This window comes from Monodelphis domestica, chromosome 1, assembly GCF_027887165.1.
Source record: "Monodelphis domestica isolate mMonDom1 chromosome 1, mMonDom1.pri, whole genome shotgun sequence".
In the NCBI taxonomy this organism is placed as follows: Eukaryota; Metazoa; Chordata; class Mammalia; order Didelphimorphia; family Didelphidae; genus Monodelphis; species Monodelphis domestica.
The window spans coordinates 227718871-227746475 of NC_077227.1; the positions used below are offsets into that span (position 1 = coordinate 227718871).

Below are 27605 nucleotides of genomic sequence, written 5' to 3' on the forward strand. Positions count from 1 at the left end.
CAACAAAATTTGGCAAATGAGAGAAAGGGGAAGGGAAAGTTGAAGAAGAGTGAAAAGTCAAAGATGGTTCCAAGTGTGCAGAACCAAGATAAATAGAAGGATGGTGATACTCTCCACAGAAGGAAGAAAATTTGGAAGAAGGATGCCATTTTGTTTAGGGAAAAAGATAATGAGTTCTATTTTGGATATTTCAAATTTGAGATACCTTATGGCAATGTATCAAATTCAAAGAGAAACAAGGGACACTGAAACATACATAATAATCTCTGATGTAGTTTTATTTATTTTGTTAAATATTTCCCAATTACCTATTTTTAAATCCTTACCTTCCATCTTAGAATCAATACTGTGTGTTGGTTCCAAGGCAGAAGAGCAGTAAGGGATAGGCAATGAGGGTTAAGTGACTTGCCCAGGGTCACACAGCTAGGAAATATTTGAGGCCAAACTTGAATCCAAGACATCTCATCCCTAAGCCTGGCTCTCAATCTACTGAGCCACCCAGCTGTGCCCCCAATTACATTTTAATCCAGTTGCAGTGACACTCAGAAGTGTTGTGGGCCATGTGTTTGACATCTCTGACCTAAAAGGACATTCAAATGGAAATACCCAATAGGTAATGTAGGGTCTAGATTTCAGGAAAAGACTGGGGCAGGATATATATGTATATATGTCAATATACCAAGTGATACTAATTGAGCTCATGAGAGCTGACTAGATCACTGAGAGGGTATAGAGAGAGGGAAAAGAGCATCCAGGACAAAACATTGGAGTACCTTTATAATTAGGGGGTGAAACATGGATCATGGATGATCCACCTAAAGAGGCTGAGAAGGAGAAGTCAGGCAAGTAGGAGAACAATGAACAGTGTCATGAAACCCCAAAGAGGAGAAAGTATCTAGGAAGAAGTGGACAACAGTGTATAAAATGTTACAGAGAAGTCTAGGATGGATTGGATTTTGCAATTGAGCTTTGGAGAGCATAATTGAAGTTGAATGAGTCCAGAAATAAGATTTCAAGGAAGCTAAGAAGTCCTTTTTGTTGTTGTTCAATTATTCAGTCATGTCTGACTCTTCGCAAACCCACAGCCCATAGCTATCAATGGGATTTTCATGGCAAGGATACTGGAGTGGTTTGCCATTTCCTTCTCCAGTTCATTTTATAGATGAGGAAACTGAGGCAAACAGGTTAAATGACTTGCCCAGACCACACAACCAATAAGTGTCTGTGTCAAGATTTGAACTCTGACTGGAGGCCCAGCACTTTTTCCACTTGGCCACTAGCTGCCCTTGGGCTAGGATGCCAAAAGGTCAGTGAAAGCTGTGTCCTTGAAGATTCCTTCTCAGCACTTCTCTTTTTCCTGAAGCAAGGTATATTTACACTAGCAATTGTGAGAACCTAGTGATCAGCCATCAAAGGATGCTAGTTCTAGAGAGAGAAGGGACCTGAGAGAGTATCCAGTCCAATATTCTAATTTACAAATGAAGAAACTGAGGTGCCGCCAGCCACCTCTCCACCGCAAAAGAGCCTGGAGAGAAGAAATGACACAAAATATATAGACGGTTTTTACATCACTTTCCTGCATCTTACATGTACCAATGGTAGCTTAAGCTTGACTTGGGACAGCCCAGGGGTCTGTCAGTTGTTTCTGATTTGTCATTTGCTAGCACATGTCTGTCATAGGCCATCCTCCTAGATAATCCTTAAGTATGGGTATAGACAATCCTGTTTTTGTTAGACTAAGTAAGGTGGAATAATCTAAAGTTCACGGAAGGAAGGAAGGAAGGAAGGAAGGAAGGAAGGAAGGAAGGAAGGAAGGAAGGAAGGAAGGAAGGGAGGGAGGGAGGGAGGGAGGGAGGGAGGGAGGGAGGGAGAATACTATCATATATAATGCTATATTCATTACTATCAGTGTACCACAAGATATAACTTACTGACCAGAGGAATTTGAATTATGCCTGTATATATATATATATATATATATATATATATATATATATATATATATATACACACACACACACATATATATATAATACACAGAAAAAAAGAATGAATAGTAAATACTTAAAATTAATTTAACATCTGTTTACATAATACTTTGCTGTTTACAATTGCCTGCCTCACAACAGCCTTTTGATGTAGGAAGTGTAAGTGTTATCAACACCATTTTACAGATGGGGAAACTGAGCCTGAGGGAGAGGAAGTAACAAGTTTGAGGTAACAGCAAGTGGCAAGGCTGGATCTAGAATGATGGTCTTCTGACTACAAGTCCAGTGTTCTTTTCAACACATCACTTTTCCTCTTGGTTATTACTAAAATTAAAGCAGATAATGTATGTAAAAGTTCCTTGTATTAACTGTCAGTTATTGCTGTTGCTATGCCAGTGCTAGGCACCCTGAGATTGAAGTGAATAAAGAGTTGAATGCAATCATTGCCACCTAGTGGTACTGGCACATAACTGTGAGAGTAAGTCTTCCCCTAATGGGAATCTTTTCATGAAAAAGGTAGAAAACAGTCTCTAGGAATGAAAATGGTAAAAGTCCATCATTTGATTCAGAGTCCAACCCAGCTGTGTTCCAATTCAGTCTTTCCTGTCCTCCCTTTCCCCCTCCTCCCATCCTCCATCTTCCTTTCCTCCTCCTCTTCTCCTCCCGCCTTCTCCCTTTCCACCCACTCCTCCTCCTCATCATCTAGTCTATGCCCCATTCTTGAGCCCATAGCTGTCAATGACATGTCCGCTCCAGCCCAGCAGTGCCTCACGCAGGTCTTTAAGAGTCTGTAAGAGGGCCTCTCCTTTAGAGCCTTATCAGAGAATAGCATCATGATGTAGATTCGAGTTGTTTTGGGGCTCAAGGGAACCCCATTTGAAGATGTCATATTTAAACTTAGAAGAGAATTCACCAAAGAATATTTAAACAAACCATCCATTGTAAGATTTGCCCCTCGAATATTTCATACAAAAATCTATGAGGATGGTAATATATGCCCAGATATACTTCAAAATCATTGGAATCCAACCTATGACGTCTCCTCTATTTCAATATCCTTAAGGTCTTTATTAAATGGGCCTGATCCCAACAGTGTAGCCAACAGCTGGGATACTCAGCTATAGCAGGGAACAAGTAAGAATATCAGGCTGTGACCAGCGAGATTGCACAATAGAATAGAAATGGCGTGATCATTGACCCAGACTACACAAACTAACAGTATGGTCCTAAGGAAAAAATCCTGTCCATCCCCTGCCTTCTCTTTCTATTAGCGTCATAAATGTATTTTGTTGAAGACAAAATATCTGTCATGCTGTAGCCATCCTTCCTTCCTGAAGCTTTCTTTCTTCCTTCCCCTTCTGCTATCCCAAAGCACCTACTCCAGAGTCAAATGTGCTGCGCTTGGATTATCTATAAAAGAATTGCTGATGCTGAATTCCTTTTCTATGGCACATCATCTCCAATTTTAGGGTAGTATTGGTACATTAAGTGTACTTTCCAATAAACTTATAAATTTATAATGGTTATACACAGGGACACTCACTTATCTGTAGCTTGATCACATGTTTCTATGCACACATGCACATTTTTAATAAATGAACTGAAGGGATCATTAGTCCCAGCTGCTCTTAGGACATATGAATTTGGAGTACTTAATGCCTACAGAACTTTCCTACTCAGAATGGAAAACTTGGTTACACATAAAGTATATCATTTATAAAGTTGTTCAATCATTTCGGTCATGTGAAACTCTTCATGATTCATTTGGGGTTTTCTTGGCAAAGATACTAGAATAGCTTACCATTCCTTTCTCTAGCTCATTTTACAGATGAGGAAACTGAGGCCAACAGGGTTAAGTGACTTGCCCAAGGTCACACAGCTGGTAAATCTGAAGCCAGATTTAAACTCTAGAAATTGAGTCTTCTTGACTCTAGGCCCAACACTCTAGCCACTGTGCCATCTAGATGCTATAAAGTTAGTGTGAGTTATTCCTAGGAAATGATAGGTTAATGACAGAAAGGAAAATAATATTAAATGGGAGCATTGCTTTAAAAAAAACACAACCATATCCACCCACATTATAAGGTAGCATTTTTAAAATGTTATTGTATTATTAATATTAAACATATGTATTATTAATTAATAATGTATGAATATTAAATATAATTTAATATTAAATAAAATGTTTTAAATCATTGAATCCTTAAAACAAAACCAGGAGGTAAGTGCTATTATTATCTCCATTTTACTGTTGTGAAAACCAAGGCAAAAGGGGTTAATTGTTTGTTCTGTCCCTCCTTCCCTTCTCTACCTGTGTAAACCCATCTTTCAAGATGCTCGAATGCCATCTCAATTCTGAAACCTCCCAGGCTTTCCCAAGAGTGGAAAGAAAACTAGGGAAGAAGTCAGAAGTCCAGAGTTCAAACCCTAGCTTGGATGTTTCCTATTAGGCAAGCCATTTCCCTTGCTAGCCCTTAACTTCCCCAAGGAATTCCCTCTCCCCTTATCCTAGGTAGAGAAGGGAAGGAGGGACAGATGGAGCATATTGAGGCTAGGCACAATGACAGTTAAACATATGACCTTTTTGTGGACTGAAAATGGGGTTTTCATTTCTTTCATCACGAAAAAGATTCCTTTATCTGATAGAACCTTCAATTCTCTGTCCCAATGCAGACTACAGAAGCTGGGATTTGAATTCTTCCATAAAGAAAATCATAGAACATCATGAGATGCTCTCCAAAACTAACACGAGCTTAAAAAAGCAAGTTTCCAGCCTCTCAGACGCCTACCAGAAAGCAAAGAACAATCTCGAAGTTTTGCAACTGGAACATAAGAACAAAACACTTGTAATGCCATCTTGATATGACAGACAGGGTCCCTGGGCATGTTATTTTCCATGAGTTGGGGTACTTTAGAAGATGACTTAATACCTGCCCCCTAGTTGACCATGAGCCAGTGTGATGTATCAAGTGCAAGATGCTTTGAGTTCCTTCTCAGAAAGTTTTCAGAGTTTCCTGGATCTAGAGCTAGAAGGGACCTTCAGGAAATATTTAATTCTACCCCCTTCATTTTCAGATAAGATACTGAGATGCAGGGAAGTAAAACTTATTTAAGCCCAGGATATTTTTTAAACCTTTACCTTCTGTCTTAGAATCAACACTAAACATTAATTCTAAGGCAGAAAAGCAGTAAAAGTTTAACAATAGGGGTTAAGTGACTTTCCCAGGGTCACACAGTTAGGACCTGTTTGGCTCATATTTGAACCCAGGACCCTAGCTCTCAATTCCACTTAGGCCACCAGTTAAGCCCAAGATATTTAAATGAAAGTTGTGAATTACAGTTGCTGTAAGAAAGCCTGGGCTACATTATGATAATCCTCTCCATCCTATGGTAGTACAGGGAATATAGCACCAGGCTGGAATCAGGAAGATTCATCTTACTAAGTTCAAATCTGGCCTCAGAAACTTACTAGCTGTGTGACCCTGAGCAAACCACTTAACCCTATTTGCCTCAGTTTCCTCATCTTTAAAATGAGCTGGAAAAGGAAATGGCAAACCATTCTAGTAGATTTGCCAAGAAAACCCCAAATGGGGTCATGAAGAGTAGTCAACAACTGAAAATAACTCAACAACAACAGACTCCATCCTTTAGTAGAATCATGAAATTTAGAACTAAAGAGGGCCTTTCCGATAAGAAAACTAGATGTATAAGGCTAAAAGGAACTTGATAACATAGAATGTGAGCTGGAATGGTGTCAGTGATGTGCTGGAGCCAGCTCAAACTAGCTGGAGAGCAGACTGTTCAATTTTCAGCATGAGTCACATTTTACACTCAGAAATGGGCAAATGCTCCAAATCAGGGTTTGATTTATTGTTTTGCTGATTGTCTAGACTTAAGAAAGTGATGGAGAAAATATGAATAATTCAAATTAAACTGAAAAATAGAATATTAAAAGAAAAAAGTATGTCATGTGGTTGATTGTTAAAGATTTATCAGGACACTCCTGGAAAGAGTACTTAAAGAATGCCTAATCTAACCTCCTCATTTTATAGGTATATAAAATTTTATAAAGAAACAAAAGCCCACAGAAGTTATGCTAACTGATCATAGGAAAACAGGCTTAAAATCTAAATTATAAAGCTTAATAATAATAATAATAATAGTGGTAATAATAAAATGGTTCTCATTTGTGTAACCCCTTAAAGTGGATCAAAGAAGTTATTTCATTGCTATAGAGAACTCAAAGTGAAGAAACTCCTCTACCAATATGGATTGGCAGCTGCTCTTTAATTTTAATCTTAGGAATAGCTAGGTGACTCAGTGGATAGAGCACCAAGCTTGGAGTCAGGAGGACCTGGGTTCAAATTTGACCTCAGATACAAGTCATTTAACCCCAATTGCCTAGCCCTTATCACTCTTCTGACTTCAAAGCAATACATAGTATTAATTCTAAAACAGATGATAAGGGTTTTTAAAAATGTATAATGTTAGAACATTTTCCTTGGGATACTCAAAGATTATATGACTTGTCCAGGTTCACAATTCCAGTATATGGCAGGGGGTATTTGAACATGATATTTCTGATTCCAAGGCCAGCTCTTTATCCACTACAGCTAGTGGTCTCTCATCTCTTTTAAGGTTAATAGTAATAATTAATAAAAGGGCAGCTAGGTAGCCTAGTGGATAGAGTGCTACGACTGGAGTCAAAAAGAGTCATCTTCCTAAATTCAAATCTATCCTCAGATACTTACTACTTGTATAATACTGGGCAAATCTTTTAACCTTTTTTGGCCTCAGTTTCCTCATCTGTAAAATGAGTTAGAGAAGGAAAAGGTAAACTACTTCAGAGTATTCACCGAGAGAATCCCAAATGGAGTCATGAAGAGTCAAACATGACTAAATCATCAATGCATCACCAACCAAAATAATAATATCATTTATATCATACTATGCACTTTCCATATGTTATCTCATTTGGTCCTTGCAAGAACCCTGTGAGGTAGATCCTATTATTATTATTCTCATTTTACAGATGAGGAAACTTGCAAGTTTGTGGAGCACTCACATATTAAATGACAACCTTGGGCAGATAACTGGCCAGAATCATTCCTATTTGTCATGCCTGGTCCTAGATTGAAGCCCTAGAAAGGTTTAGGGAACTTGCCCCATATACAGGCCAGCATTAAAAGTTTAATGCTTTTCAACAGAATTCTACAGTTTAGGAGAGGAGAGGAGAGGAGAGGAGAGGAGAGGAGAGGAGAGGAGAGGAGAGGAGAGGAGAGGAGAGGAGAGGAGAGGAGAGGAGAGGAGAGGAGAGGAGAGGAGAGGAGAGGAGAGGAGAGGAGAGGAGAGGAGAGGAGAGGAGAGGAGAGGAGAGGAGAGGAGAGGAGAGGAGAGGAGAGGGTAAGGTAGGGTAGGATAGGGTAGGGTAGGATAGGGTAGGGTAGGGTAGGGTAGGGTAGGGTAGGGTAGGGTAGGGTAGGGTAGGGTAGGATAGGGTAGGGTAGGATAATACTATTCAAAAAAATCTACTGAGCACCTAATACATGTTTCACTGTGCTGAAGGTTCTGAAAAGAACACATCTTCATAAGATCCTGTCCCAAGTCTCTCTAATTTGGGAACCAGGAAAGGAGTGGGGGAAAAGATTAAATCTATGATTTCCTGGGTATAGAAGAACACCCAGTGAGGAAATGCTTTCTAGAAAATATAGATCAGCATCTATTCTACAATTTATAGTCTTGGAATGTTGCTTGAGGAGCTAAGCAGTTTAAAAACTTACTTGTCAAAAGCCAATACATGTCAGAAAAGGGATCTGAATACATCTTCCTAATTTCAAACTTTCTTTCTATCCATTAGGCCATGTGACTAATAGGATAGCAAAATTAGGCATAGGTAGATAGACAGACAGACACAACCAGGCAGGCAGGCAGACAGGTAGGTAGGTAGGTAAGTAGGTAAGTAGGGAGGGAAGAAGGGAAGGAGAGAGAGAGAGAGAGAGAGAGAGAGAGAGAGAGAGAGAGAGATGAATTAATGTGTGAATAGATAAATTAATAAATTAATAAATAGATTGATTAATTAATTGATGGTTAAATTAATTAATAGATGAGTAAATAGATGAATAGATGAACTAATTAGTAGATCAATGCATAGATAAATTAATTAATGGATAGATTAATTGATGAATTAATAGATGAACAAATGAATGTATTAGTTGATGGGTGAATTAATCAATTAATAGATAGATGAAGGAACAAATAGGTGAATAAATACATAGGTAGATAAATTGATAGATAGATAGGAAGAAAGGAACTTTAGAGGAATATAAGCAAAGAACAATGGAAATACAGAAATCACATGAAGGGCACTTATTGGTGTTCCAAGAGGGCAAAATTTGGTCCAATAGGAGGAAATTACAAGGACACAGATTTGAACTCAACATGAACAAAATTTCATATTTTACAATTAGAACCTTTCTACTGTAATCTATCTAAATATCTTCAGACAAAGGGTAAGTTATAATGCAGTGGATTTGTAGACAAGATTCCTGTTTGAATATTTGTTGGACTAAATTAACTCTGAGGTCCCTTCCAGTCCTGGAGCAATATGATTCTGTAGTATCTGACTGGAAAGGATCCAGAAAGGCTTAATGGGCATTAAAGCAATCAATCAACCTTGTTATAAAGCAGAAATTTAGTTCCCTCCTAGAGGAAGGAACTAAATATTTTTGTTGATGATGATGCTAAGCATCTTGTGTAACCTTTAGATGTCTTAGGAGTGAACCCATTTTCATCTGCATATTCTAGATCCTGACTACTGAGCTCTCAAAGTTGCAAAAGAAGTTGGACGACATTAAGATAAAAAACAAACAGTTGAAAGCAAGAGTTCAATGGAATAAAGATTTCCCAAAAGATGAAGTAAGTCTCTGGGATCTGTGGGTTACCCATAAAATAGATTGCATTTATAAAGAACTTTTCTCATAGTAATTCCATATGAGGTACAAACAACAGAGGCTCTATGGGTATTGCTAGAGGACCAGCACCTCTGGTGTGAGGACTTTCTGAACCATTTTCAGGGCTGCTCATCTGCCTTTGGTGTCCACCTCTCAGCTTTCACCTGAGGCTCCAAAAAGCTATAGTCTGTGCAGCAGCCTTGCTGTGGTAAAACCATCTTGTAAACAAGCTAAGTAAGGTTGATGGTAACTGACAGGTTTCAAATCTCTCAGTGAGTTCGGGGGATGTCTACCCCAGGCATATAGAGAAATGGGCAGACAAGAACAAGTTGTTCCAGTGGCCATAAAGCTGACAGAAAAGGCACTGTGGAGTGCTTAGAGCTTGGTTGGAAAAAGAAAATGCCACGGTCCTACACTGCATCCCAGGCCATCACCAGGCATCCTGAGTTGCCTTACCAATGGACTTGGATGATGCTGGAAGAGAGAGTGAGGCTGAGGACTTTGTGGAACTCTGACTCACTTAAATCCAATTTATCCATAAGACGAGAGAGTACAATCATGGTGCCATTTGGTCCACTTTGGGTATAAAGGATGAACAATGAATGGCAACACGGTATACATTTTATTCCCATTTTATAGAACAAAGTGAGCCTCAAAGAAACAGCACAATTTGTCCACAGCCACACAGATAGACTTCAAATGCTAGTCTCCTGTGCTGAACGCTGAAATATTCTCCACTACAACATTCTCCTTCCATATAGCCCCTTAAAATCCCTATCAGATTACCATTGCAAATTAAATAATAATCATCCTTACATTGTTAGCACCCTTAACTTTCCACAGCACCCTCATATCCGTTATTATGTTTTTTAAACCTCATAATAACTCTATAAGGAAGGCAGAGCAAAGATCAACAAAACTCTTGCCTCTTTATGAGAGCAGGAAGATGAGATATCAAGTGTTTATCGAAATGGCAGGGGAAACATGCTCTTTTTCTTTGGCATCTTCAAAAGATTTTCCTGGGGCAATGAAGACTCATTTGTGTAAAGGACAAGGGTACTCTGAATCACATCCACTCTTTTAGGGGAAGGAGAAAGAGCGCTGCATTTAGAGTTAGCAGTTACAGGTTCTAATCTTGGCCCTGTCTCTTACTCTGTAATAGTTGAGCAACCACCACTGTGGCCCCATTTTTCTCATCTATAAGATGAGAATGGACTAGATCACATCTGAGGTCCCTTCCTACTCAAATGCACTAAATTCTAATCCATGACGTTAATTGTGATGAGAGTTATAGATTATAATCTATAAAGTGCAAATGATTCTGCTATGATCATTTTAGCTACCCTTTGCACCCATTTCTCATGTTCCTTTTTCTCCCCACAGACTCAAGATCTAGGCTGTATGCTGACAGTCATTTCCCACCTGGCAGAACAGTGCAAAATTGAGCACTATGGCCCTATAAAGCAATTGGACTTGACCTGCAAAATGGATATGATTCAGGTGAGTGAGATACAATCTGCCTTGGGCAAAGTAGCATAGCAGAAAAGAGTAGATTCTGGATTCAAAATGCCTGAATGGCTTTGAATCCCATCTCTGATCACCTGGCTGGCTAACCATGGATAAGCCTCAGTTTCCTCATTTGTAAAATGGGGGTTAGAAGGTTCACATTGCTACTACACTGGTTTGTTTTGAGTAAAGCTTTAAAAGATTGATACATCTGAAAGGGCTTATATAAAGTTGAACTCGGCAACTGTCTTCAGACAGTGATAACCCTACAAAGTTCTCAAGATATACAAAAGTATCTGCCACCATCCATCATCAATCACATTGTACAGCCCCTTGTCAAGCCCCATCCTGTGTGCAACAGCCCAATCCTTGGGCACAGAAAACACATCTTATTTGTTTTCTTTGAATCCCCCTTAACCATGTCAACAGGGCTTTGTACATATAATGGGTTCTTCGAAAGGTCATGTTATACATTGGAAAAACCACAAATTCTGAAGAGACAGTTCAAACTCTGCCTCTGACCCATAGTATCTGGAAGGCCTTGGGCAAGTCAATGAACTTCCCTGGGTCTCAGTTTCCTCATTTGAGAAATGAGTAGAATTGGACCAGATGGCCTCTCAGGTCCCTTCTAGCCCTAGAGCTAGGATAATCTGATTAACAACTCATGCTTCCCACAATTATGTTTTTGCCCTCTGAGGAGACCAAAGGGAAGAATTTGTGGACTCATAGACCACAGAACATCATATCAAGAAAAACGCTGAGTACCTACAAGTCCTTCCTCATGGGGGAACTCTGAGCACCAAATGACTGAATGCTTTGTAATCCCAAAGCTCTACAGAGATGGAATTGTATTTTCTCTCTCTTCCCTCTGGTTGGTTCAACTTTGGCAACAGGCTCTGAGGACCCTGATCCCCACCCCACCTTCATCTCCTCTTCTTTCAACTCCATTTCAACTAAACATTTTTTACTGGATAGACACTTAATTTAATCCTGTAAGAGCCAGAAAGATTAAGAAGACTTGATCCCTACCCTGAAAAACCAAATAATCTTAAAAGGAAGCTAAAACATGGATACAAATAAGGTGTTCAGTCATTTTTCAGTCATGTATGACTCTTTGTGACTCTATTTGGGGTTTTCTTGGCAAAGATACCAGAGTAGTTTGCCATTTTCTTCTCTGGCTCATTTTACAGATGAGGAAATTGAGGCAAATGGGGTTAAGTGACTTGCCCAAGGTCACAAAGCTAGATAAGTGTGTGAAGCCAGCTGAGAACTCAGGTCTTCCTGATTTTAGGCCTGATGCTCTATCCCCTGTACCACCTTGCCCAGGGCAGAGAGAAGAAATGAAATGGAAGAGCAGGGCCCTCCAGCCAAAACAACTTAGGGGGAAATATTTGAGTGGAAAGAGAAGAGAAGTAGGGAAAGAATTTTATTTAATGATTTGAGTTGATATAAAAAATTGGGGCAGGATGTATATATACATCTACATGTGCTTGTGTGTATGTGTATGTGTGTGTATGTGTATGTATATGTGTGTGTGTGCATTAACAGAGGATTTAAGTCCCAGACAAGCCACATTGTACACTACCACAAGTCTTTCCCCCCCCAAAAAAAAAATTCCACCCATAACTTTTATTTGGATAAATGTTCATCATAATTAGGAAAGAAGTATTGTAGAGTAGAGTAACATAGAGTAATACCGAAAGAAACAGCTCAGGGAACCGACTGGTCCTGAACCGAAGGAGTGGTGGCTGCTAATGGTTTGCACCCTTCCTTACAACTTCCTTTGGCTGCCCTCCAAGTAGGGAAAATGGACAATACCTACCCAGTTAGTCATTTGCACGACAAACCTTTGCTACATGCCTACAAGGCCCTGTGTTTAGAGAAGAATAAAGACGATTATGGTTGTTAATAATAATTCATCTTTCAATAGCACTTTAAGGTTTGCAAAGTATTTTTCAATCAATAACTTTGTGAGGAAGGCAAGCGTATAATTATCCTCATTTTTACAGATGAGGAAACTGAGGCTTAGGGACATGAAGAAACTTATTTAAGGACATGCAGCTAATAAAATGTCATAGTCAGAATTGTTATCAATGTCACCACTTTTCAGGTCAGTGTTCTTCTCAGCACAACACATTGTCAACACAGAATAAGAGAGTATCTCTGCTCTTGAGAATGTGGTTTAGTCAGGAAAGATCAGATCAAAATGATATTACAAATGGGATGAGGCTGGATCTGTGATGTGACTGAAATAGAGAACTTACATATGAGGAAACTCTCTCTGGCAGGTAGATCAGCACCTTCTCTGCAGTTAGAGAGTGACCAGGAACTCTAAGAAGTGACTTGATCAGGGTTATATAGCCAGTATGATTCATAGATGGAACTTGAACTCAAGTCTTGTTGGCTCAAAGTCAACTCCACCCATTTTGCCACCTGCCGCACAACTTGTGTGTGAAGCACACAAGGATATGATGCCTTCCTTCAAGTTGGGCTCTCTTTCCACTATGACACACTAATATATAAGTTAGAATGTAATGAATGGAGGCAGCTAGACCTCTAAGCAGATGGAGAGCCAGGCCTGGAATTGGGAAATTCTGGATTCAAATTTGGCCTCAGACACTTCTTAGCTGTGTGACCCTGGGCAAGTCATTTAACCCTAATCACTTAGCCCTTATCATTCTTCTTCCTTGGAATCAATACTTAGCCTCAATTCTCAGACAGAAAAGAAGAATTTTTTTAAAAAAAGAAAGAAAAGTAATGAGTGGATGACTGGATAGAATGTGAAGACTAGACTAGTCTGATCCTAAGCCAATTAGAAATACATGGACAATGCAAGTTTGATGTTGTTTGGTCTTATCTGACTCTTCTTGATCACTTTTTGGGAGTGTTTTCTTGGCAAAGAAATAATTTTCCCTTTGTTTCCTCACCTGCAACGAACCAGGTCTGGACTAGATTATCTAGTTACAATTCTAACATCTTATGTCCTCTGTTCCAACTTTCTATATTGTAAAGTCACTTTCAACAATAATGTGCCAGGTTCTAATAGTGTGTGTTCTAAATTTCCTGCCATCCCTTAACAGTCTATCTCTTCCCCATCTAAAGTTTTATGTATTTTCTATAACTTTGTAATTCTAAGGGAAAGGAAGAACGGTGAGTATAGGCTAAAGTAACTAGGGAAGATTTCACAGAAGAAACTACACATAGATAAAATCCTATGAGAGAGATGTTTCTTTTTCACTCCCAGGAATTTATATTGGATAAAATGATGACCCAAAGATTAGCTGAATCTCGAATGTTATGGACTGGAGAAACAATAACTGATTACCGGCAGAAGATCCAAGGACAAAACAAAGGGAAACTAAGGGACAATTTTTCATATCAAGGTTCTTCTAGATCCTCTATAAGCAAAATAACTATTCCCCAAGAAAATGAAGTTATACTACCCATGTCACAACAAAGTCACTGCCTCAAGCCCCTGAACCTTCCCAAGAGCAAAGAGGTCCAAAATCCTGTTCTTTCCTTTCCTCGGGGCCATAGTTTAGGCTACCCAAAGCCTACTCCATGCCCTTCTAAAGTCTGCCCAATTGAACAGGTCAAGAAGCTTGAAGAAAGACTCCCAAAAACCAAAAGTAATCACCTTTTCTAGGTAATAATAAATTGGGGGCTCAGCCTTGGATCAAAATATCTTTCTGTTCGAGTGAAAGAAGTCAGAAAAACAATATAGGATAGAAGTGGAGACGATTTGGGAGGCCCAGGTTCTAGTCCTATCCACTTCCCCTAACCAGAACCCAAACAAATCTGACTCACTTAAATCCAATTCACACACATCATCACCCAGTAATGTCACTGGTCTTCTCCAAAAATGAAAAATGCACAACAACTTCCCCTAATAACAGTTAGTCAGTAGTCAGATTTGATAACCCCTAAGCTTCCTTCTATCTTGAGAACATTGAGAAGTAACTTGCCCAGTGTTACATAGCCAGGATGGTTCAAAGTAGAACTTGAACTTCTCAAGTCTTATTGGCTTGAAGTCAGCTCTTTACCCATTATACCACTTTCCTCCATACCTCCTAAGGTATAATTTTGCCTTCAAGAATGACTCTCTATCCCCTAGGTCACACTAAAATAGAAATTATAATGCAGATGTAAGAATTTATAGATAATGTATTATAACATATTGTAATATAGAAATTAAATATAAATTAGAATATAGTCCTAGTCAAGAATCTCATCCCTTAGAAGGCTGTCTTTGGGTTTTAATAAGTTTGCAAAATAATTAGAAGAGAAGTAACTTACCTGAGCCAGAGTGGTATAAGCCAGGGTGAATGGTGTTGATCAGATGTCCTATGAATCTGGCATGGGAGGACTTGGTCCTTCCTAGAGAAAGCTGACCTCTTGCAAAGGAGCCCCTAGTAATAGGGCTGCTGGTGAATGTCCTGTCATAGATACGGAGAGCTGCCTCAGAGTTTTTTTGACAGATGTATGGCTGATTGGGAATGTCCGACTGAGTCATGGGACCTCCCTTTTTCCACCCTTGGACAAAGATAATCCAAGTTGCCTCCTCCACAAGGGTCTGGCAGTAGAGAAGGGAGAAGAGGACCCAAAGAGACTACTCATCTGCAATTCAGAGAGTGGAGCATCAAATTAACTCTCCCCCCCCTCCCGTTCTGATAGTACCTGAAATACTAATCTCTCTCTTTCCAACTTTGTATCCTGAATGTTATTTCTAAGGTGTCCCTGAGAGTCAGCTGTGGAATGAAAAAATCACTGAGGAGCTGAGAATGAGAATGTCCTGGTTCTATACTAAACAACTGTGTAACCTTGAGCAGATCATTACTTCTCTGGGCCTCAGTTTCCTCTGGGGCTAGATAAATTATCTCTAAAGAGACCATTCCATCTATATCCCACAGGTATTCTTGATTCTGTGTTCTAAGGCTCCCCTCAAGCTCTGACATTGAATTATTGCAGGATTCTACAATTTTCCTGATTGTTTCTTAGGTGCTTTCCCAAACATCTTTGGGAGATTGGGGGAGGAATACTTCTGCCATACTTCATGCTTCCTTACACAAACTCCAATGGGGTTAAGAGCCAGACTAGAGGTTAACCAGTTGAGATGCAGTCCTATAGAAAGTTAGAGGGAGACATCATGTCTGATTGACAGGACTGGGGAGATAATAACTGAGCCAAGTTATGAAGGTGGTTTAGAATTTCAGCAAATAAAAATGAAATCAGTAGAGTTCAAAAGTCTTTCTGTTCAGTTACTTAGGATGCTTCTCCCGTCTTGTCACACTGTTCCTAACTGGCCACCAGAACTCCAAAACACACCGCATTTGGAGTCAGAGGACCTATGCTCAAATCTCTGCTCACCCACTTATTTCATATGTGAGTTTGGGAAGTCATTTAACTTGTCCAAGCCTTAGTCTCCCAGTCTGTAAAATTGAAGAGTTAGTTGGACAACTCAAAATCCATGATACTCCATTCTCTATCACATGATGACTGTCCCTGGAGAAAAATTGGGATATACCTAGAGATGAACGCTTTCATCTGGTGAGTAAATAGTACTAATACCACCCAGAAGAAACAAACATAAGGAAACACCAATCCCAAAGGGATGTCCAGTCTAGCAAGGGAGAGGAGAATTTTATGATACGACCAGTAAAGGGCAACATGCAGAAAAGAGAAATAAGAATAATGCTGTAGGAATTCAGAAGGAGACACAACTGAGGGGATTGGGGAGACAATAATATGGAGCTGAGTTGGAAAGGTGGCTTAGAATTTTGACAAATAAAATGAGAAGAACTTAGTTCAGCATAATAAAAGAAATAGAAACAAAGAGACCAGTTTGACTGATGCCAGAGGTGCATGTAGGAGAGACCAGTGGGAAATAAGGTTGAAAAAGCAGAATGAACCAAATCAAAGAGGGTTTTAAATGCCAGTTAAGGAGTCTGTACTTTATTGTGTTATCAGTAGGATACTCTAGAAGCCCAATTGTACAAATGAATGAATGAAAAATTATTAAAGACCTCACTGTATGACATACATTGTACTAAGCCCTGAGGATACAAATAGAAACTCTCTCTCTCTCTCTCTCTCTGTCTGTCTCTCTGTCTCTGTCTCTACTGTCTCTCTCTGTCTCTGTCTCTTTCTTTCTGTCTCTCTATGTCTCTCTGTCTCTCTGTCTCTCTCTATCTCTCTGTCTGTGTGTGTGTGTGTGTATCTCTCCCCTTTCTATTTCTTCTTGTCCCTTTATTTGTCTTTTCCACCACCTGTCTATGTTTGAGTACTTGAGTCACATGGAGAAAGTTCCCACACTGATGAAATCACAGGGTGTTTGATACTTCAACAGTTATCAGTAGAACAAGTTTTCTCTAACTCTTGTCTTGAAAAATTCCTTAACATATTTTTGCATTCAAGTCAATTGATTAAACATTTACCATGGGTCTACTATGTGCATGAAAGGTAGTGTTACACAGTGGATAGAGGATTGGGACGACCTGTGTTCAAGTCCTGTGTCCATCACATACTGGTTGTGTGAACCTAGGCAAACTACTAAACTCCTTATTGTCCTAGGCAACGCTGTCAAAATAAAAGGTGCTAGAAGGTTTCCTTACCTGGAATTTTCCAGTGCCAATGAAATCAATATGTCTTGTCCCTGCCCTTATTATATGCATGAAGGAGAAAGTACCTTGAATCACTAGGAATTTATATCAATTATTCTTGCTAATTAAGTACAAAGCTCAGTTGTTTCTATTTGGCAAAGAAGGAATATAAGTACTATTTTCACCCTCTAAATTATGGCATCCTAGAACAAAGCCCCATTGCCCTGCCTAATTATGACTCTGGCAGGCTCACATGGACATAAGAATAATGATAATTAGCATTTATCTGCTAGCTGAGGCAGCTAGGTGATAAAGAGGATAGAGTGCCAGACCTGGAGTCAAGAATATTCATCTTCTTGAGTTCAAATGTAGCTTCAAACACTTCTTAGCTGTTTGACCCTGGTCAAGTCACTTAACTCTATTTGCCTCAGTTTCTTCATCTGAAAAATAAGCTGGAGAAGGAAGTGTCACACCATTCCAGTATTTCTACCAAGGAAACCCCAAATGGGGTCAAAAAAGTGAGAACAACTGAAACAGCTGAACAAAAGCATAAGAATAATCTGAGATAACATACATAAAGTGTTTTCAAATCTTAAAGAGTTCTATTAGTGTTAGCTATTATTATTGTTATTATTATTCCAACTCAGATTCCTCTTCAAAGTCCTCAATAAGAGCAGGCCTAAATGAAGAGGTTTTGGCTAGGTGGCACAATTGATTGAGTGGTAGATCTGGAGTCTGGAAGAACTGAGTTCAAATGTGGGCAAATTTACCAGTCATGTGACCCTGGACAACTTGCTTAACCTCTGTCTTCCTCAGTTTTCTTATAAATAAAATGGAAATAATAAAAAACACCTACTTCCCAGCATTGTCATGAGTATCAAATGAAATAATAATTGCAAAATGCTTAGCATAGCTCTTGGTCCATGGTTACCAATGTATAAATGTTAACAACTACTATTATTATTACTATTACTATTACTACTATGCTGGGCAATTCATTTAACTTCTGTCTGCTCTTAGTTTCCTCAACTGTAAAATGGCAACCATAACAGCAATACCTCCTAATGATGTTGTGAGGATTTGATGAGATGGTTTTAAAGCACAAAGTACCTTGTTAGCATTTAAAAAACGTTTCTTTTTTTCCCTTCCATCAATGCATGACATGTAGTAGGATCTAAATAAATCCAATTTCTTCTTTTTCTTTCCTTCCTTTCTCCTCCTCTCTCTTTATTCTGTTATTTCTTTCTTCCATTCCTTCCTTTCTTTCTTCATCCTTTTCTTCCTTCCTTTCCTTTGGTAATTGATTGAAAATAGTCTTGAATAGAAAACATCAGGAAAGATCATTCTAGCTACAGCCATCAAAATCACTGGCTGAGCATTTTTCCTACCAGCCATCTCACTGCTCCTTTCCCTTTGAGGACCACATTGGGGTGCTGCATGTCAAGAATCTATTGGGTTTGCCTCTTGCTCTTCATGACCCCACTTGGGGGTTTTCTTGGCAAAAATAATAAAGTGTTTTGTTGCTTCCTTCTCTAGCTCATTTTATAGATGATGAAAATGAGGCAAATAGAGTTAAGTGACTTGCCCAGGGTAAAACAACTAGTAAGTGTTTGAAGTCAGATTTGAACTCAGGAAAACAAGTCTTCCTGATTCCAAGGTTGGTACTCTATCCACTGCACCACCTACCTGCCCACTTGTTACATTACTAGTCTTTTAAAGATGTACCACAACACCTGAAAAACCTGTGGCCATTGCTTTAAGTGCTTGGGCTGTAAATGTCAGACCTTAAGAGGAGTCTAGAAAATTGGGACATCAATGCATTGTTAGTGGAGTTATGAACTGATCCAATCTTTCTGGAAGGCAATTTGGAACTATGCCCAAAGGACTATAAAACTGTGAAAACCCTTTGATCTTGTAATATCACTACAAGTTCTGTATCCCAAAGAAATTATAAAAAGGGGGGAAAGTACAAAATATTTGTACAAAAGTATTTATATGAGCTTTTTTGTGGTGGCAAACAATCAGAAATTATGGGGATGTCCACCAAATGGGGAATGGCTAAACAAAATGTGGTATATGTTAGTGATGTAATCCTATTGTGATAAGCAAAATGATTTCAGAAAAAGCTGGGAAGATCTATATGAACTGATGCAAAGTGAAATAAGCAGAACCAAGAGAACATTATACATAGTAACAGCAATATTGTATAATGATTAACCATGAAAGACTCAGCTAATCACAGCAATACAATGATCTAGGATAATTCTAAAGGACCCATGACAAAGAATGCTATCCACCTCCAGAGAAAGAACTGTTGGAATCAGATACAAATCAAAGCCAACTGTCTTTCACATTAGCTTTTTTGTGGGGTTTGGGTTCTATATGAGTATTCTCTTACAACAATGACCAATATGGAAGTATGTTATGCATGATAATACAAGTAAAACACAGATCAAATCTTACCATCTCTAAGAGGAGGAAGGGAAGGTGAGGAGGGAGATATTTTGGATTTTATCATTTCAGAAAATATATGTTGAAAATTGTTATTACATGTAATTGGGAAAATAAAATATCTCTGAATAAAAGAAAAAGAAACTGCTAGAAAGAAGTAGCTAAAGTAAAGTCCTAAAATCTCTTCTAAGAATTGGTTCTAAGGCAGAAGATCAGTAAAGGCTAGGTGATTGGGGTAAGTGACTTGCCCTGGGTCAGACAGGTAGGAAATTTTTGAGGTCAGATTTCAACTCAGGAATATGAGTCTTCCTTGACTCCAGATCCAGCACTTTATTCACTGTGCCACCTAGTTGTTCCTGTGCACTTTTTTTTAAACCCTTACCTTCTATCTTGGAATCAAAACTAAGTAGTAAATATGAGAAATATAGATTTCTTTATGGGCCAGTCATAGGATTATTTACTCAGATAACTATGTGTTTCCAGAAGAGACTGGTGTTATTTGTGATCTCCTTTTTTCATGACAGCTTGTGTTTAAAAAGCACTTGTCTCTGATAGCAGAGTGTGCCCTATTATTATCGAAGTCGTAGTAAGTGTCCATGACAGGCAGGGTGCTACATGGGACAGAGATGCTGGCTAAGCTCAGGTTCAGACATGAAATGGTCTGATATCCCACAGCCTGACCCACCAGATCTAACAGCAATAGTTCCCATGTTGGAAGCATTCCTTTGTTTGCAAAGTATTTTCAAACCTATTGTCCCTGTGAGATGGGAAGAAGAAACTGAGACCAAGAGAAATGAAATGGCCTATCCAAAGTCACACAATAAATTGCAAAGACAATTTTTTAAACCTTTACCTTTGGTCCTAAAATCTCTTCTAAGAATTGGTTCTAAGGCAGAAGATCAGTAAAGGCTAGGTGATTGGGGTAAGTGACTTGCCCTGGGTCAGACAGGTAGGAAATTTTTGAGGTCAGATTTCAACTCAGGAATATGAGTCTTCCTTGACTCCAGATCCAGCACTTTATTCACTGTGCCACCTAGTTGTTCCTGTGCACTTTTTTTTAAACCCTTACCTTCTATCTTGGAATCAAAACTAAGTATCCCTTCCAAGGCAGAAAATTAGTAAGGACTAGACAATTGGTATCAAGTGACTTGCCCAGGGTCACAGAGCTAGGAAGAGTCTGAGATCAAATTTGAACCCAAGTCCCCCTGACTCCAGATCTGACTCTATCCACTGAGCCACTTAGCTGCTCCCATAGACAAAAGTTGATTGTAGATCTCCTGATTCAAAGTCTACTTTTATTTCTACAACATAAATGCAAAATACTCTCCTTGTTGGCATTAAAAGCGATTGGCATTAGAAGCTCTCTTCTCGACACTCATGTAACTTGGAAGGTAACCAAGTCTTTTAAGGTGGAAGTGGGTAAAGGAACAACAGCATACAAAGAAATAATGGTTCAAATTCTGTCTGTACATAATAACATCATAGGATGCTAGAATTGCAAAGAAACAGATTATCTAGTCTACCACACTTGTTTTGGAAATAAACTAATACCCTTAGTCCAATAAACTTGCCCAAAGTCACACAGAGAGTAACAATAGACTTAGGACTCAAATTCAAGTCCATAGACTTCAAATTCAATGTTCTTCCTACTAAAGTAGGTCAATTGCTAAGCATCGGGGTGGTACCATGGAAAGAGCATCAGGTCTTGAGTCAGGAAGACTCATCTTCCTGAATTCAAATCTGGTCTCAGATACTTACTGGCTATGACTCTGCAAGTCACTTAAACCTATTTGACTCAGTTTCCTCATCTGTAAAATTAGCCAGAGAAGGGAATGGCAAACCATTGCAGTATCTTTGCCAAGAACATCCCTCCACAAAGAGTCAGACGTGACGGAACAAGAAATACCAATTTCCTCCAGAAACGGGAAATTTGAGGATGTTCTTCATACTTCCCTTATAACAAAGCTGCTACCAGTCTTTCCAATAAAGATCAATTTCTGAATCTTCTCTATCAATTAACCAGTCAACAAACATATGTCACACTGTGCACTGGGGACATAAAAAGAGACAGAAGATAGTCCTTGCCCTCAAAGAGCTCACAGTCTAATAAGAGAGACAACAAGCAAAGAGATATGTACAAACAAGCTGTGAACAGATAAATGGGAAATAATTATGAGAGGGAAAGCACTAGAATTAAGAGGGGTTGAGAAAGGCTTCCTGGAGAAGATGGGATTTTAGTTGAGACTTAAAGAAAGCCTAGATGCAACTGGTAATAGCCACCTCTAATAAGGAGTTATAAGTAATCGTATCATCTAAAGAGTTTTTGATAGGTCAGTAATAACTGTCTCAATGGAAAGCGTTTCTGACCGATCAATTCCATGGGCTCAAGAACAAGAAGAGAAATGGGTCTAGCTTTTATATGGAAGATGACTAGTGCAAGGTGCCAGATTTAAAGGCTACCTTCCATCTCAGATTAGAGAGACTAGCTGGTGGCAAAGTGGACACATGGAATTTTGAAAAGCAGACAGCATTGTTTGGTGCAGAGGATGACAAACTTCATGCAATGATGTCCCCATCTTTTAGGGGGAAGTTGTGCACACTCCCAAACACACTTTTAATTCTTAATTTATGAAAGAAATTTTTTCTTGTTTTTATTCAGATAAAATTAAGAGATTATTACATCTTTATAGCAACATACAAATAATCTTAAATGTGCAATAAAATGATGTACTCTGTAGAGATATTTTTACTGATAAATCTTGAAAGGAAAAGAATTCCCAGATTCCCCTAGCAGGGGGCAATTAAGAATTCTGCACACTCTTTGAGTTTGTTGCTCAAGGGTAGATGGTTGGAGTTTCCTCTGGAAATCTTGCAAGAGTTGGTGACAGTTAGCCTGGGAAACATCTTGAGAGCTGAGAAGAATTGGAGAGAGATTAATCTGACAGAGTGAGAGAGAAGCTCGGGCTGTTCCCCGATTATAACAGAGGGAGCAGAAGAGAGCTTAACTTCTGTGAACCTGCAGTGCTGTGATCTTGTCACAGCTGGAGCTTAGAGACTGGAGAGAGAAACAGAGAAGGCTGAATTGAGTATTTGAAGACATAATATATACATACACATATAATTAATTTATCTCATACTTTCCCTTTCCCTTTCCTTTCCCTGAATTCTTAGAGTTATAATAAATAGAATTTTTCTATACCAGTCTCAAATGGATTTCCTCAACTGCCAAGTACAGTCATTTCTCCAACTGGCATCAACTGGATATTCTTAAACCTAATAGCCTACCAATATCTATCAACAACTACTGACAACTATTGATACCAATACCAATCAATATCAGGGTCAATATTCCCCATAACAATCCTTTAAAATGTTCATCGTCTAAACTTAAAAAATAAAGACCATAATGCTATGAATATGATAGATGATTGGGGGGGGGGGGGTTAAACCCTTACCTTCTATCTTGGAATCAATACTGTATGTTGGTTCCAAGACAGAAGAGTGGTAAGGTCTAGGCCTCCGGGGTTAAGTGACTTGCCCAGGGTCACACAGCTAGGAAGTTTCTGAGGTCAAATTTGAACCTAGGACCTCCCATCTCTAGGCCTGGCTCTGAGCCACCCAGCTGCCCCCTTAGATGATATTTTTAAAATATAGTATCAATCTACTATTCAAAATGCTGCTACTTAAAATTTTTTTCAATTATTAATCATGTTATATTTTGTCTTTACAATGACTGCAGCAAAAAAATTCCATTTCATGTAAAAAGCATTAAATCTTGTGTCATTTTGTATGATAAACCAGACAACTATCTAGTCACTTTCAATGTACTATCATAATTAACATGTCTATTAACCAACCCTTCTTGTTCAACTGGAGTAAGACCAGCTGTATCACATTTCCATCCATGGCAAGTGTGCTTCTTATATAATAATATTTAGAAATATCTAGATCTTTAAAATTAAAAAAAAAGAATTCCTTCTGCAGACTGGCCAAGTAATTAATGAATATGCCTTTCTTTCCTGTGATTTGATTTCCTAGGTGGATGATCTTAAATTAGGAAACATAAAAATACAATTTCATATAGTTATTATCTTTGATTCTCACAAATTCGGCCTTTTCTGGATCAGAATATGAATTTGAGATCTTTGCATTAATTTATCAAAATGCTCATTTTCAAAAAAAATACCCATCATATGCACAAGTTTCAGGAGGAAATTTTCATTAAAAATGAATATAAAATTCATATTCAGAATTATTACCAAGAAAAAAAAATAGTGTCATTTCCTTTTTTTAATTAAAACATCATTCAAAGCCCTTTGGTATGAGAAAGTCAGTATGTTTCACAATAGTATATAGGTGCCCTATGTTAGTCCCTCACAATATTTGCAAAGATATTTATTGTTCTTTAGATATTTATTTCTTTCTCTTTTTTTTAAACCCTTACCTTCCATCTTAGAATCAATACTGTGCATTGGCTCCAAGGCAGAAGAGTGGTAAGGGCTAGGCAATGGGGGTTAAGTGACTTGCTCAGGGTCACACAGCTGGGAAGTGTCTGAGGTCAAATTTGAACCCAGGACCTCTTGTCCCTAGGCCTAACTGAGCCACCCAACTGCCCCCTAGTGGGCTGTTTTTTAAAGTTAATTATTCTTGTAAATCAGCTTAGAAAATCATGTGAAGTGCCTCAATATTTCTCTGTTCAAGTACCTGTAATGCTTGTAAAACATCCAAATTGCACATAGGGCTCTATTTGTGTGTGTGTGTGTGTGTGTGTGTGTGTGTGTGTGTGTGTGTGTGTGTGTTTCATGGTCTGTTTATTATTTTAAAATCACAGTAGGAAGTTTTTTCCTCTCACTGTCAGTTTCTCACACAGGTAATGTGGACAAAGGGAGTGCAGGGGTGAAGGGAGAGTGGTGGGGTGGAGGGCAGAGTTATGACCAAACCCACCGGGAAAACAGGGGAATAATGCTTTGCTTGGGGAGCCTCTAGTCCTCCTGGGTAGGAATCCAGTGGCATAGTGTATGCCTGCTCCTGTGCCCCCTTCCAGGTATACCTTGCCAGGACAGGGGAGAGTTTGTGGACCAGGCCACAAAGGAATTCAAACCAAAGCAATTCAAAACCAAAACCAATGCCAAACATTTAAATGAAAATCCAAACGAGAGAGAGAGAGAGAGAGAGAGAGAGAGAGAGAGAGAGAGAGAGAGAGAATCCCACAAAGCTCGAGTTTTGACTTTTTTCTCACTTTGGAAAAATATTAAGTTTCAAGTCTACCCCCATCCCCTCCAAAAATAGTTACAAAACTCTAGGAATATGATGCTCACATCTGGACATGAGGTGTGGTTACAACATGGGAGTGGGGGGCCTCTAGACTGCAGGGGGGATGATCAGTGAAGTCCTGGCTTTCCCTACTGGGAGCAGGATTGAGGAGGGGACACAGATGGTAAAAGTGGGGAGCAGGCTATGGAGGGAAGAACAGAAAAGGCAGGGGGCTGACCCCAGACAGCTCCATCTATCTCTATAAAAAAATAAAAATGAAATAAAAATGAAATAAAATCCATTGAAACGGCCCCATGGAGAGGGAGCTTGGGAGGGAAGAGAAGCCTCCAACCCAATCCCACCCCACCCCTGTGCCCTCCAGCCCTGGCATCTATTTGTCCCCTAGGAGCTATGTGTGGCCACTGGGGTGGCAGCAGCAGCAAAGAGCTCAAGAGGGGAGAGGGCTCTGAGTGGTGTGTGGTGGTACTGGATAGGGCCATATTTTTAACCAGCACTTGTAGACCTGCACTTCATCTTGGCATTCTCTGAGTTCTTTCAATTCAAAGTCTGGTATAATTCTTCCATAAGAAATCATTTTCAATGAAAAAATCCATCAATTATAGTAAAATTTCTCTAGTGTTGCCATCAATACATTTGTAAAGTAACAAATTTTCCCTAGCTACAGTTTCAATAGCATATTATATATAATCAAATGAACTTCTTTAACTACTTTGATTTTCTCCCCTTGAATTGCAAAATAGGAAGATTTTAGTTTCTCTATTAATTAATTACAAAAGAACCACTTGAAGCTGCTTTGTATGATTCAGCTGCATTTCAACCACACCAGTAGCTATAGATAGCACCAGCATTTCTCCTATTGAATAAGGCTTTAAACCAGTGATGGCAAATGTTTTCGAGACTGAATGCCCAAACTACAACTCTCCAGCTGAATGTGAGTCCTTCCCCCCACCTTACCCCAGACAGGGGAGGGAGGAAGTGCTCCCATTAGGCTGCTGGGCAGAGGGGTGGGTCATGAGAGAAATGTGCTCAGGCACATGGAGAGGAGGAGGAGAGAAGCCTCCTCTGGCACACATCCCATAGGTTTGCCAACATGGCTTTATATACATAGCAGTTCTATAAGAAAAATGTATATGGTGCCAGTAGTCTTCTTGGTGTCACATTTTTTTAAATTTATTTTTCTTGTTGAAAGCACATCATTTTTCTCTTGAAAATTTCCATTATCTGCCAAAATATTCTGCAGATACATTTATTTACAACCTTAAACACAAAGATCTTTACTCTCCGTCAATGATATTATTTGTGGAGACAACTAGATGGCTCAGTGGATTCAAATCTGACCTCAAACACTTCCTAGTTGTGGAACCCTGGGCAAGTAACTTAATCCACATTGTCTTCGGCCTTAGAACCAATACACAGTATTGATTCTAAAATGGGAGGTAAGGGTTAAAAAAATAGTATTTGCAAATCATAATGATAAATATAATGGGTCATAATTTCTGAATTAGGGTCTTTTATTCTGTGTTTTAGGACACTGAGGAAGGGCAATGGATAGAGCACCAAGATTAGAATAAGGAACATTCATCTTCATGAGTACAAATCCAGCCTGAGACACTTACTAGCTATGACCTGGTCAAGTCACATCATTCTTTTTGCCTCAGTTTCCTCATCTGCTAAGTAAGCTGGAAAAAGGAAATGGCAAACCATTACACTATCTCTGCCAAGAAAACCCCAAATGGAATCACAAAAAGTCAAATACAGTTGAAGCAAATGAACAACAAAAACTTTGTTTTCTCTACTTAAAATATCCTATTTTCTTTATATTAAATTTATATTATATCTTTATGTTTATATTTCAGCTTCTCAAGCATATTTTTTCCTGACATCAGTTCTATATCTGTCTATCATCAAAGATGTTATCTCATTTTTAAATACTGGAGACAAAAATGAAGAAAATTAAATTATTGAAAGTTTCAGGGGCAGCTGGGTGGCTCTGTGGATTGAGAACCAGGCCTAGTGATGAGAGGTCCTAGGTTCAAATTTGATCTCAGACACTTCCCAGCTGTGTGACCCTGAGTCACTTGACCCCCACTGTCTAGCCTTTACCACTCTTCTGCCATGGAGCCAATACACAGTAATGAATCCAAGACAGAAAAAGGTAAGGGTTTAAAACAAAATGTTTCAGACAATTGTCTATAACCATTCTCAAGTTGTTTCCATTTTTCAAAGTTAAAGAATGTTTCTTTTTTAAACAGCACTTGTAGACCTGTACTTGATCCTGGCATTGGCTGAGTTCTTTCGGTTCAAAGCTTGGTAGGATTCTCCCATATGATATCATTTTCAATTAAAAATTGACACATGTAAAACCCAGAGGAATTGCACATCGACTACGGGAGGGGGGTCAGGGGAGGACTATGAATCCTGTAATCATGGAAAACTATTCTAAATTAATTAAGCAAAATTTTGAAAACATGGCATTTTTGCCAAAACCAAAGACATTTCAAACTCTAGACTCTATTAGGATACATTGAACTTCCACACAGATTATTTCATTATGAGTTCATCTACTTTGTGGTCAAATGTAACAAACACTGCTGCTACAACCCGTGTCTTCTGTGTCATGAGTCTAAGCTAACTGACAGCAACAGGGGCAGATTCATACCCATGTCAAGATTAGACATGGCCAAGTTGAGTGTGACTTCTTTTGCACATACTTTGTTAAGTAATCTCTGTGCCCTAGTTATTGTCCTTCAAAAAATTTCTCCACGTCAGTTTCGCTTTAAATAATTTTGAATTAAATTTCATTTTCACCAGAAAAAGCAAATGTATTTATAAAAGTG

The 27605-nt window shown here is 38.9% G+C and overlaps 1 protein-coding gene across 5 annotated transcripts in view; it reads left to right on the top strand.

Moving 5' to 3' along the window:
• Positions 1-27167, top strand: part of CCDC197 (coiled-coil domain containing 197) — a 42178-nt gene extending 15011 nt beyond the window's left edge. For 4 of the 5 annotated variants that reach the window (XM_056810505.1, XM_056810507.1, XM_056810506.1 and 1 more), the window contains 4 exons: positions 4662-4834; positions 8793-8903; positions 10322-10438; positions 13689-16933. In XM_056810505.1, coding sequence (XP_056666483.1) covers positions 4662-4834; positions 8793-8903; positions 10322-10438; positions 13689-14090 — 803 coding nt within the window. In that variant the 3' untranslated portion in view covers positions 14091-16933. Of the gene's footprint in view, positions 1-4661; positions 4835-8792; positions 8904-10321; positions 10439-13688; positions 16934-26624 lie in introns of those variants that run through there. The other variant, XM_056810509.1, reaches the window with a different exon arrangement.
• The last annotated feature ends 438 nt before the right edge of the window (positions 27168-27605 follow it).